General features: G+C 53.0%; 1 protein-coding gene across 6 annotated transcripts in view; it reads left to right on the plus strand.

Annotated features, from left to right (window-relative positions):
- SPTBN4 (spectrin beta, non-erythrocytic 4) overlaps positions 1–12,197 on the plus strand; it is a 59,013-nt gene that overhangs the window by 23,165 nt on the left and 23,651 nt on the right. For 4 of the 6 annotated variants that reach the window (XM_061597402.1, XM_061597399.1, XM_061597400.1 and 1 more), the window contains exons 15-19: positions 1,310–1,447; positions 2,458–2,838; positions 3,062–3,437; positions 6,402–6,604; positions 9,948–10,038. In XM_061597402.1, coding sequence (XP_061453386.1) covers positions 1,310–1,447; positions 2,458–2,838; positions 3,062–3,437; positions 6,402–6,604; positions 9,948–10,038 — 1,189 coding nt within the window. Of the gene's footprint in view, positions 1–1,309; positions 1,448–2,457; positions 2,839–3,061; positions 3,438–6,401; positions 6,605–9,947; positions 10,039–10,920; positions 11,603–11,622; positions 11,929–12,197 lie in introns of those variants that run through there. The other 2 variants (XM_061597405.1, XM_061597404.1) reach the window with 2 other exon arrangements.

Raw genomic sequence — 12,197 nt, forward strand, 5'->3', positions numbered from 1 at the left:
GGTGCTGCACCCCACTGAGCTGTGGTTCATTCCCCACATCTGTGGATGAGCTCTGGTGGAATCCTTGATCTGGTCCCTTGACCCTGAGGTGCTGAGGGAGGATGCTGCCCAATGGGGGTTGAGATGGGAGTCTGGGGGGAAGGGGAGAGTGCCAGGAAATGAGTTATTCAGGGCAGGAGGGCACAATGCGGAGCAGCACAGCCAGCCTTTGGCAACAGCCTTGCTGCCACTCATTGGGGCAGGGACAATGGTGGGGCCAGGGCAGCCTGGTGAGGGCACCAGATTGGCTCCACCCATGCGTCATGCTCTCCCACCTGTGCCCCCACCCTGTCCTAGTAAACAGTGATAAAGCTGCCGCCCCCTTCCCTCTGGCCGAGGATGGCAGTGCCCTGGCACTCTGCTTCTGCTCCTGGGTGTGATGCCAAGGTGCAGGTGCAGATCTATTATTTCTTTAGTATTTGTTCCATTTATATACTGCTTATATTTAAATAAAACTCTAAGCAGTGTACAACATAAGTCAAAACATCTTAAAACAGCAGATACAACAAATCTAAATCTAGAACGGTTTAGGGTTAGTTGCAGGGGGCGTGGTGTCGTGAACCAGCCCTTCACCAAGGATTCTGCCTCCTGACACCCTGCCCCTGGTTTGGGGGAATCTCCACCCCCCGGGACACTTGCCTCAGCTTGGGCCAGATGTGCTCCCTGCCCCACAAGCTTCAGCCTTTCCACCTTTTGTCCCACCCAAAAGGGGGACCCCTGGTGTGCTCTGTTGGCACAGTAGGATGTAGGTGCAGGAACTGGATAGGACCCTGATACGGTAGCCCATGTGACCAGGCAGACATGCAGGAATGTAAACCAAATAACTTGATTAAAATACAAGATGTTCAATAGTATATTGATGCATAGTCCCTCTCTCCCCTGCCTGCCCTACCCCCTTTAACTAATACGTACGCCACCCTTTTCTACTCAACTCACTCCCACACACAACCTCCCTCCTCCCACTCCAAATCCTAGCAACAAAACCCTCCCTTAGATCTCTCTCTCTCTCTCACTCGCCCCCTCCCACCTGGCAGTCTTACATCACTCCATTCTCCCAGGCATTCTGTTAACTCCTTCAAAACCATAACACATTTAACAACAGTTCCCAACAAGTGGTTTTGTCACACGCAGTTGCTCCAATACTTTGTTCTGCTCCTCTTCCTGCTGCTGCTGCTGCCTTGTGATCTGGTCTTCCATGCAGCCTCTCTGGCAGGGTGGCCTTTGGCTTCCGAGGCATTTATTCCATGATGGGTCTCCACTTTCTGCCCAGGTTTGAAAGCCTTGACCAAGAGATGAACAGCCTGATGGGTCGGATCCTGGACGTCAACCAGATAGTGCAGCAGCTCGTCGATGGAGGTCACCCGAGTTCCTCTGAAGTCCGGTCCTGCCAGGACCATCTGAACAGCAGGTAGGAAGTGCCTTTTCCCCTAAAGACTCCTGCTGTGCACGGAAGGAAGAAAGCAGGTCATCTAAGCACATGCAGAGCACCTTGCTCTCTCCACTGAACAATGTCAACCAGCAACAGGTGTCTCAGCTTATGGCTTCCTAGGGCAAGGCGCACATGAACTGGCAGAGCCCGCCTAGGGCGTCTTGCATTCTGTACCCAGGAAACTCCCAACAGTGGGCTAGAAATAAAACTGGGCAATCTGACACCATTAGCCAATGCAGGCTGGCACCCTTTGCCTTGCCTGGACCCGTTTCCTCTTAAACCACAGCCAGATGAGTCCCCTTTCCCTCCCCCACGTGTAGAGTGCCCTGGATGGAGCTGCGGCAAGGGCGGGGCACAGAGTAACAGTGTTCTTCCCCGCCCCCCAGGCCTTTGCATTCAGAAAGTCCTTCTAAATCCGCCATAGCTCACTTTTTAGTTCACAGCAGCTGCTCACCTGGCTGCTGGCCCCGAGAGGTCATTGTCTGGTGAGGATTGTTGCACATTGTTCATCCCCTCCCCCCCATGCTGTAGCGCAATGTGTCCAAAGGGGCATTTGGGACCCTTGGGGAAGCCGTCTCTGTGCCATCCGCCTCCCCTCTTGTGAGGAGCCACAGAATCCTGATGGTTGTGGGGACGTGCTGAGTGTGTGTGAGTTGCACACACGAGTCTCTACACAGCTGCCACAGATTCCCTTTTTCTCCCACACACATATCCCTTTCTTTGGAGACTAAATGGATCAGTGGCCCCCACAAAACTCAGCACCGTTTTTTGCAAGGAAGGCCACAAAAACCCCTGGCCTACAGAAATGTTTCCTTTTGTGGTCTGAAAAGGACAAAATAGAGAGTGAGAGAGCATATTTTGCCACGCTTCCTTGCTCTAGTCACTTGGAGGGAATTCCAGCCTGCCAGAGGCGACCAGGCGAGACACCATTGCTGAGCCAGGCCTGATATTCCTGTCCCTGCTGCTTCTTTCTTCCGCCCCGTGGCCAGGTGGAACCGTGTGGTAGAGCTGGTGGAGCAGAAAAAAGACCACCTCGACTCGATCCTGAAGATTCAGAACTACCTGTTAGAGTGCAACGAGATCAAGTCTCAGGTCTGGGAGAAGCGCAAAGCCATTGAGTCCACCCAGTACAACAGTGGCGACTTGGGCAGTGTCCTCTCCCTCCAGCGCCGCCTCTCCACCATGGAAGCTGCCCTGGTGGTCTTGGAGCCCCGGCTGATCGAGCTGCAACAGGAAGGGGAGGCGCTGGCCAACACCCACCCAGCTCAGGCCATGGAGATCCTGATGCAGTTTGAGGAGATAAGCGAGGAGTGGGAGGCTCTGAAGAGGACCCTTCAGGGCTGCGAGGACTCACTCACTGTGGCCAGCAGGTCAGCAGGGGAGCTGCCCTCGCAGCCAAGCTGCGGAGCAGAGGGGAGTCCAAGGAGGAGGGGAGGCGGCTCAGGACTAGGTGTGGCAGGGAGCGTGGCGGAGAGTGCAGGCCTTAGAGCCCCGTCTCTCCTCTGCCACAAGCACATTAGCATGGGTTTGGGCAGGGGAAATGGGGGCCTCTCACCCACCCTGTGGTCCTGTCTGCCCGCCCCACCCCCCCAGGCTGCAGCAGTTCATCCAGGACCTGGACAGCTTCCTGACATGGCTGGTGAAGACGCAGGCGGCAGCAGTTTCAGAGGAACTGCCTGGCAACCTGTCTGAGGCTGAGGAGCTGCTGAACCAGCACGCCTCACTCAAGGAGGAGATCAACCGCTACGAGGAGGACTTTGCCAAGATCCAGGCGGTCAGCGACCTGCTGGCCCTGGAGGAGGCGGACCTGCCATACCTCTCGCTCCAGCAGTGGCTGCAGAAGCTGGACGTGGGCTGGAACAAGCTGCTGGAAATGTGGGAGAGCCGGCGGGAAGTGCTGGTCCAGGCTCACATCTTCTTCCTCTTCTTACGTGATGCCAAGCAGGCAGAGGTCTGCCTGGACAGCCAGGTAATCCATGTGACAGCCACAGCAGGAGGTGGAGGAGGAAGTGCACGCCTGCCTGCCCTCCTTCCCTCCTTCTCACCCTCCTGCCCCAGTGCCTGGAGCTTAGTGTGCATAAAAAAAAAAAAAAAAGTTTTGAAAAATTATCTGCCTGGACAAATCCTGAATGCACCTGTTTGAACCAGGGACTTTCTAAATACCAGTCCCTTTATGCTGATGAGGGATCTGGATGAGGAAAAAGAAAAAGAAACTCTTATGGTGCAAGCCAGATAAATCCAATTACTGGCCAGAGATTTCAGTAAAACAGGAGCACTGCTGGTTTTGGTGGTCCAAAGCTGCCCTGAAGAGGTGCTTGCCCTGTTAACGGTGCTGCAGTGAGCTGGGACCCTGGGAGGTGCCTTCCAGGAGCTTTTGCTGGCCTCTTCTCCTGATGTTTTTATCCCTTCGGTCTTTTCTGGCTTCACAAAGCAGAGCTAAATTGAAATCATTCTGCACTGGTAGATATCAAAAGGTTCCTGGAGAGTTTCTGCCTTTCCAGGGACTGGCTGCACCTGGACTTGTGCACCATTAAACTGGTGTGGCTAGCACTTTGCAGCTGGGGCTTAATTTGAGCCACCCAGGGAGGCTGGATGTCAAAGCAAAGCAGAGAGTGCCTCAGTGCTTTCTTTCAGCCTTTAGTGAGTAGTTGCAGTCCACCCCTCAGATGCCTGGGACTAAAAGGTGGTCAGCCTTAGACCAGAGGCCTTATTATTAAAGAATAAGTATTGTTTCCACCTTGACACACTTGTGCCTGTTCCACCCCCTCCCTGGTCCCTGCACCATCCGTGGCAGCTTCGCAGAAACCTCAGGAAGCTGTTGGCCAATTAAAGGGGCTTTGCCAGGAAACTTGCTTTTAACCAAATGGTGGATTCATTAACCAGTTAAAGTCCATGTGGCCACACAGCAAAGTGGCCGCTGTTTTGCAGCTGCTTAGATATATGACATGAGCAAAACTCTGTCATTGCTTGAGTGCTTTGAATCAAGGGATATGCAAAGTTCATTTACTCCCGGGGAATGAATGGGAGGGGGGTGTTCTGTGCCTTTCAGTTGGAGTTGCTAATCCGGTTTTGGAATGGCCCATTGATGGCTCCCGTGGGCGAGTTCTCTAAGGCGCTAATGCACAGGCCTTCCTCCTGCACTGCAGACGTCGCTGGTAGGAAGGTCCCTCTGGGAGCTCAAGAAGGCCTTAGCATTGGGACCAAATGGAGAGGGGCACCCATTCCACTTGCGGCTTTCTCTCCTCCCCCAGAACCCTCCTGAGGGTACTGGCACAGTCCACAGGAGCTAGATCTACAACAGGGCCACATTCAGGAGCCACGTGGGCCTTGAGAAGGGCCAGATGCAAATAATGGGGGTCGGGTCTGGATTGCCCCAAGGCTCCCATTCCGAGAAAGTCTGTCTGGGCTGAACCTCTTGACATGCTGGGGGATCCCGTATGGAGGCACTGGGATGAATGGGCCCACTTCCCTTGTTGATGCTTTTGGCACCTCAGGGCAGACGTCAGGGTTAGGGTTTCATTCTTGAAAACAGGTGACAAAATTTGCCCCAATTCTGCAGGAATACTTCACAGTCCCTGGTGCTCTTGGGTGCCAGTTTGGAATTGAAGTGGCCCAGTCAGTGGGTAAGTTGCCAAGACAGAGGCTTAGGGCTGTTCTGGTCTGGGACTAAAATACCACAAACTCTCTCCAGTGGCCAATCTACACCCCCCCCCAGCAAGAAGCTTGTATAATCCCAAACAGGCAGCTGCCCTGGGAGCAACACTTTTAAGTTCACACGTGGGGAGAAAATAAAGGAAGGGCAGGCTTTGCCGTGGGTCTTGGAGCCTAGAGCTGCCCGCTTGGCAGTCTGGGCCAGCTGCCTTTGCCTGCCCTATTTGTTGTTCCCACTCCAGCAATCGTGGGGGGCAGCAGAGGAGCGGCTTTTCTCCTTTGGCCAAATGGGCAGAGCTGTGGATGGCTGAGGGCTGGCATGTGCTCCTGCTGTGGCTTGCCTCCCCCAGCACAGGTGGCCTCCACAAATGGTGCAAGGCAGGGTGAGTGGGACATCTTGCCAGGGGGCCACTGTAGGTGGGCAAAGGGGGTGGGAGGAGGAAGAGGGTAGAGGCCGGGGCAGGAGCTGGGACCCCCGGCTCTCTTGCAGTGGGAGTTGGGCACAGCTGCCTTTTGCTCCCTACAAATATTGCTCCTTCCCTCACGGCCGTGGATCCTGGGTGGTGGTGGTAGTGGGCACAGCAGCCAGAAACTATTCAAGCTACTGCTGCAGCTGCTGGAGTCCTTCATCAACTGCTCTGCTGGGCAGCCTTGGTGTGAACCACAGTGACCAAGAGACAGCATCTCCTGGCTCAGTTCGAAGGGTGCCGGTGCCGGTGCCTGCCTTCCATGCCCATTGTAACCAAGGAGTTTGTTTTATTTATTTAGTGCTGTTTTCAGTTCTGTTTCTGGTTTTCTGCCTGCTTTTGTGTTTGTAAGCAAACTTGAGAGCTGGAAAGGCCACTTCAGAAGCGCTTATGATAAATCAGTTGTTCCTCTCAAGATGTAGTGATGCCCACCAACTTAGACAGCTATAAAGAGAATTAGTTAAATTCATAGAGGAGGGTAGTGCACTCAGTGGCTACTAGCCATGATGGTTAGCATCCGTGTCAGAGGTTGTATACCTCTAAACATCAGTTGCCGGGGATCACAAGGGCTGTTTCTCTTGGGTCTTGCTTGGGGATTCCCGCTGGGGCATCTGGTTGGCCACTGTGGGAACAGGATACTGGACCCGAGGATGCAAGTCCTTATAGTTCAGGTCTTGGGCTATTTGCCTTGTCTGGGCAACAGCCTCACTGCCAGCAGTTACAGGGAAAGTGAGAAGGAAATGGGTGGGTGGGTTGGAGCAGAAAGCTCTTTCTACATCGGAAACATCAGGCGTTCCTTTGTGGAATTCTTGCAGGAAACAACTCTGGCCCACACAGAGTTGCCCACGACGGTGGAAGGGGTGGAGAAGGGCATCAAGAAGCACAAGGACTTCATGACAACCATGGATCTCAACCTGCAGAAGACCACGATGGCCCTCAAGGCTGGCGAGAGCCTGATTCGGCAGGGCAACCTCTATGGCGAGCGAGTGAAGGACAAAATGGATGCCCTCCAGGCAAAGTAAGGGAACGATGGGCGGCCAACCACTCCCTGGGGCTGCTGAGAACCATAAAAAGTGACACACAGCTCCTGGTTGACAGTATTGTTTGGGGTTCCTGTAGATGTGTTGGAGCACAATACGTCTGCATGCAGGTGGTTGGAAGAGGGCTGTCAAATTATTCTGCCCAGCAATAAGACTGGAGTACCTTGCCATGTTCTTGTAAGCTATTATCTCTCAGCCTCAGAATGCCCCCCTCCTCCCTCCCTGCCTGGCCCAATTGGCAAGGTGGGACTAATGACATGAGGGTTGTAAGAAGCCTTTCTTTTTCAGTATTAGTCCCCAAATATGCGCTGGGAGGATGACTTACACGATAGGCTTGACCCCAGCAGATGCTGCTCTCTCCCCCAAACCCTTTCACAATCTTGATATAGCGTCTGTCAGTCTTGCCTAGTGATGCGTGATAGAGGGATAATTATATTGGGCAATGTATTTCTCCTCTTCAGGCACAGAAAACATTTTGCAGGGCAAACCTTAACATGCTTAAAAACTTTAGAAAATAAGCATATTTTCCTGCACACAAAAAACTGAGTTTGAAAGGTCACCAGCTCCTTTCTTTGCCTTCATGAAGAGGTGGGATGGGGCATGTGCACGCAACTGCCAAATCACTGCAGCGGTCCAGTCCTGGGTCCCGCCATTGTCTCCAATGAGCTGCTGCTGCCTCTGTTGCCCCTCACACGAGCTGTAGTAACATAGAAACAGAAAGCTGCCTGACATTGGGTCTGACCATTGGTGCATCTTGTTCAGTAGTGTCTACACTGACTGCCAGCAGCTCTCCAGGATTTGAGGCAGGAGTCTCTCCCAGTTCTATCTGGAGATGCCAGGGGTCGAACCTGGGACCTTCTGCATGCAAAGCAGATGTTCTACCACTAAGCTACACCCAAGGCTTCAAAATGAACCAGGAAATCCAGTCTCAGATAGAGGTGTTGCCTGACATGTGCTTATTTCTTTCTGTGTTAAGTGTCCAAAGGGCTTGAACTTCCAGGACGGTGTCCAAAGGTTGTGCCCACCACTTTGCCTCTGTGTGTATGTGTGTGTGTATAGATTCACAGCAAGGTTCAGAAGCTGACTTGCTCGTGGCTACATGCCAGATTCAGTTGCTTAAAAAGCTGGAATTTTTGAGTGGCCTTCAGACTTAAGCAGACTTAAGCCATGCATCTGTATTTTAAAAAATATGTTAACTTCTGGGGAAATGTGGACTGCTTACTAAGTACCCTCAAGAGTGCAATTTCTTGCAAAAAAAAATCTGGGGAGAGATTTTTCATACCTTTTTGAAAGAAGAGCAAAGCTAAGGCTCATGGCCATCATGTTTATCACCTCATGTGGTTAAGAACAACAAGGATGATCAGGGGACTGGAAACAAAGCCGTATGAGGAGAGACTGAACGAACTGGGCATGTTTAGCCTTGAGAAAGGAAGACTGAAGGGAGATATGATAGCACTCTTCAAGTCCTTGAAAAGTTGCCACACAGAGGAGGGCTGGGATCTCTTCTCTCTATCATCCCAAAGTGCAGGACATGGAATAATGGGCTCAAGTTACAGGTAGCCAGATTTTAACTGAACATCAGAAAAAAAATTCCTAACTGTTAGAGCGATATGACAATGGAACCAATGACCTGGGCGGGGGGGGGGGGCGCTCTCCAACACTGGAGGCATTCAAGAGGCAGCTGGACAGCCCCGTCGGGAATGCTTTGATTTGAATTCCTGCATTGAGCAGGGGGTTGGACTTGATGGCCTTATAGGCCCTTTCCAACTCTACTATTCTATGATTCCATGATCAGTCAAGGACATTTGCCTTGAGGTCTCAAAATATTTTTGGAGGGGGGGCTTAGGATTTTTAAAAAAGTCATTACCATGTGGAGCCAATTAAGATGCCCCTTCCCTCAACGCAGAAGCTGCCATCTCCCAATGAAATATTCCTTTGTGAAGGACCAGTAGCTAATATTGTCTGTTTTAATTGGTGTCAAATCCTTAATATATTTATCTGTTAAAGATAGGTAAACCAACTCAGTTCTGAGCTGTGTTATTATTTTAGCTTCAAGAAGGGCGGAGGGGGAAGAGAAAAGCTGAATATTGGAATTATTGTTATATCTTATATGTAATGTCCGATGCTGCTTTATCTTGTGTGGCATTTTATCTGGGTTGGGTGTGTGTGGAGGGTGAGTCAGTCCCTCTACTAATTAAGGTCAAGCAAGTGAGCAGCTTGGCTGTGCCCAAATTCACAGTATCACAAACAGCTCGTTTCAACTGACATTAGATTAGAAATGAAGAGCTGAGCAGAGCTCAGAAGCTCTTTGGATTTGAGGTACCGAGATGTCCCCTCAATAGCTAAGCCTTGCTGAGGGTGTGATGATTCAGTGGGATCTGGTCCCAGGAAGGATCGTGCTTTTGCTGGTGGGTGCGTCGGTGGGTCCTACAGACGTCTTGCGACTAGCCCAAAGGTCAGAGAAGAGGGCCTGTGGCAAAGGCAAGTAGCTATCCCAATATCCGGCCACTGGTAACAAATAATTTATGCAATATTTTGCGTTTGACCAAAAAACCCTCAAATATGCTGTGGCCTCTTTAGAGAATTATTCCTTTTGGCTTCCTGTACCAAAGTGAGCACTTTGTAAAACAGTTGCTGAAAAAGAAGTTTGCAGAACTTGTGCTAGACAGAAACTTTGCCAAACCTGAGCAGCTTGCTGAAACCTCAGCTCCTTTGCCAGCAAGAGGTAGATGAGGTTAGAATTGACCATCAACATGAGAGACTGAGCAATGAGGTCTGAAGTCTAGCATTCAGCCTGGATTGGACTGTACTGGACTTGCACTCAGGTCCTGCTTGCAGGCTTCCCCCAGGCACCTGGTTGGTCACTGTGAGAACAGGATGCTGGACTAGATGGGCCACTGGCCTGATTCAGCAGGCTCTTCTTATGTTCTTAACTGGGGAATCCAAAGCAGTGTCATATTTTCATAGGAATATGATCTGAACAGGCATTAAATGCTGTCAAGTTGACCTGGATATCCTTGGTGTTTTTTTCCATTGTGGGTCAGCTCCTAGCCATAATATGCAAAAGGAACCTCCATTTGCAGAGGCAGCATACCCTGCTGTCTTACGCTGCTATCACTGGACTGCCCTGTGCTGTCATTAAGGAGAGAGGCTGTGTGTCCTGGATGTGTGTGCTGGTATCCAAGAGGTGCTGTCTTGGACCCAGGCACGCATGCACACACACACAGACACCCATTCTCTCACTCTCCCCCTCCCCCTCGGTGTTCCTGCCCAGGCCCACAGGCAGCCCCAGCCTGACCAGTCTTTTTTCTTCCTTCACAGGAGCCAGCACAATCTGCAGCTTGCACAAGCATGGATGCAGCGCCTCAGTGACCACCTGCAGCTGCAGCAGTTCCTGCAGAACTGCCACGAGGTACGCTGCTCCTTGGGCAGAGGGGCGGGGGCGGGGGCATGATGTTCTTGGCTGTCCTCTGGGGTGCATTGAACAGCTGGTGAGGGGGAAGACACCAACAACTCAGATGGGAGGAGATATCGCAGCATTATCTTCCAAACATGGAAACACCTACTCCTCCCAAAGTCCCCTAGAAGCTGGGGGGTGGAGGCTGGTTCCTCTAGCAAAGGTTAAGTGGAAGCTGTCTCCCTGCTAGGCTAGCCTTCTAGGTGCAGGGAAGGTTTTCTCCCCCACCCTTTCTTTTTTGCATGGAGGAACATTCAAACATGCAACTCTGAAAGAGTCCAGTCCAGGTAATGCTGTGCTGCTTGACCCCACTGGCTGCACAGAGTGGCTCTTCCAAATGCCTGTGGGCATCATGGCAGGAGCACCGATGGGACCCAAAGGCCCAGGGAAGGGGGAGGGATGGAAGGTGGCTTAATCAAGGGACGTAGTTGCTGTGGAGATGGATGAACAGGGAGGCCCAGGCATCAAAGAGGTGTGTGCCCTCCCCCACCCCAATTCTCTTTGTGGAAATGCACCCCCTTTCCTCCAGGGATTCCAGTTAGCATTCAGTTTGCACTGTTGGTCACACCTACTAGCATGTTTCCATTTCTCCCTAATTAGGATAGCATTTATGTTCCCAGGCTGATCCTCAGTTGTGCTGATTAATGCTGGATGAGCATGTGTGTGGCACAGGCATGTGTATGCACACACGCACACAGAACAGGTTAATGACGTGTGTTGGGTGAAAAGGCTGGAGGGGCACAGGTGATTCTCCCCCTCGCAGCTTGGGTCTGAAGGTGCTCACACAGGAAGGGTGTGTCTGTGCCTTGCAAAAAATTAAAAATGGGCAGGAGGGCAGTTGGCTCAAGGCCTGGTAGGCCTCTCTGAACTGGGGCAACTTGGTTGGGGGGGTGGCAACCGGCCTGGCCCCTTTGCTTTCCACTGCCCACTGGCTGCAGGCACCACCTGGCTGCAGGCGTCTGGCCTCCTAGTCTGGTGTGCTTGACCAAGGTGGCATCCAGGACATGAACATTCCCATGGGGTTTAATCGCCACTCTACCAGGGTTTTCTGGATTTGGCATTTCTTTCTTGGGCTTCCCCAGGCTAGGACTTTAGGCCAATGTTGGGACTTTTTAGAAGTTTCAGGTACGTTGTGCTGTGTTTTGGCCTTGAGTAGAAGGGTTCCCCCAACAGCCCACCTGAAATCTGACACACACACACCGGTGGTGGGATAGGCAGGATATTTGTTCATGGCCCTTTTGCTGAGAGTGGCTCGAAGTGACCGATTTCCCCCAAATTGCTCTTCCAGTGGTAGAGTTTGTGCCTCTTCTGTTTGCAAAATGAACTGGAGGAGGAGAGCGATGGAGTGAGGGACGAAGCAGCAGCAACAGCGGGAGCGGGGGCGGGGAGAGAGAGAGGAGGCTGCGGACTCTGCCTGCAGTCACCGGAGGGAAGGAAGGAGGGAGAGCCGCCGCCGCTGCTAGCGGGAGTTCAATGCGCCGGGCCTTGTCCCCGCAGCTCTCCCCGCCCTTTCCCTGAGGTGCCCGGTCTCCGCCTCCAGCGATCGGCTTCCCCTGCAGTGACCCGGGGCCTGCCGCATCACGGACGGCGGCTTCCTCCTCGCGGCTGAAGGGGGAGGGGATGCTTTGAAGAGCAGCGGAGAAGAGGCGCCCCCGAGGGGTCTTTGGGTTGCCTCGGTTTGCCCGGCAGGAAAGTCCCTGCGGGGGGGGGCAGGGATACCCCTCGGAGGGCCCCTTCCCTTTCCTTTCCTTTCCTTCCCGAGCCTGCTCTGACTCAGGAGCCGCTTCCGAATGAGAGCGAGCCAAAGAGGACCCAGGCGTCCGGGCTAGAGGGAGGCTAACTGAGGTGACGCGGGCTCGGGCACGTGAGAGCGCCCCCCTTTTCCCCCTCCCCGGCCAGGCGGGCTGCTGCGGGTGGGACCCAGGCGTCCGAGGCCCAGCCTCGCGCCCTCTCCGCCTTCACGATTCGCGCCTCGCTAGCCGGTGACGCGCGCTCGGAGAAGGAAGGAAAGGACCGCCGGTCCTCCTTCACCCCACCCCCGGCGCTCGCTGGGCTTGCCTTCCCCGCTGCAGCATATCGGCCAGGGCTGGGGGGGAGGCTGCGCGTGCTGGAGG

The sequence above is a fragment of the Rhineura floridana genome, chromosome 15 (genome assembly GCF_030035675.1).
Source record: "Rhineura floridana isolate rRhiFlo1 chromosome 15, rRhiFlo1.hap2, whole genome shotgun sequence".
Lineage (NCBI taxonomy): Eukaryota > Metazoa > Chordata > Lepidosauria > Squamata > Rhineuridae > Rhineura > Rhineura floridana.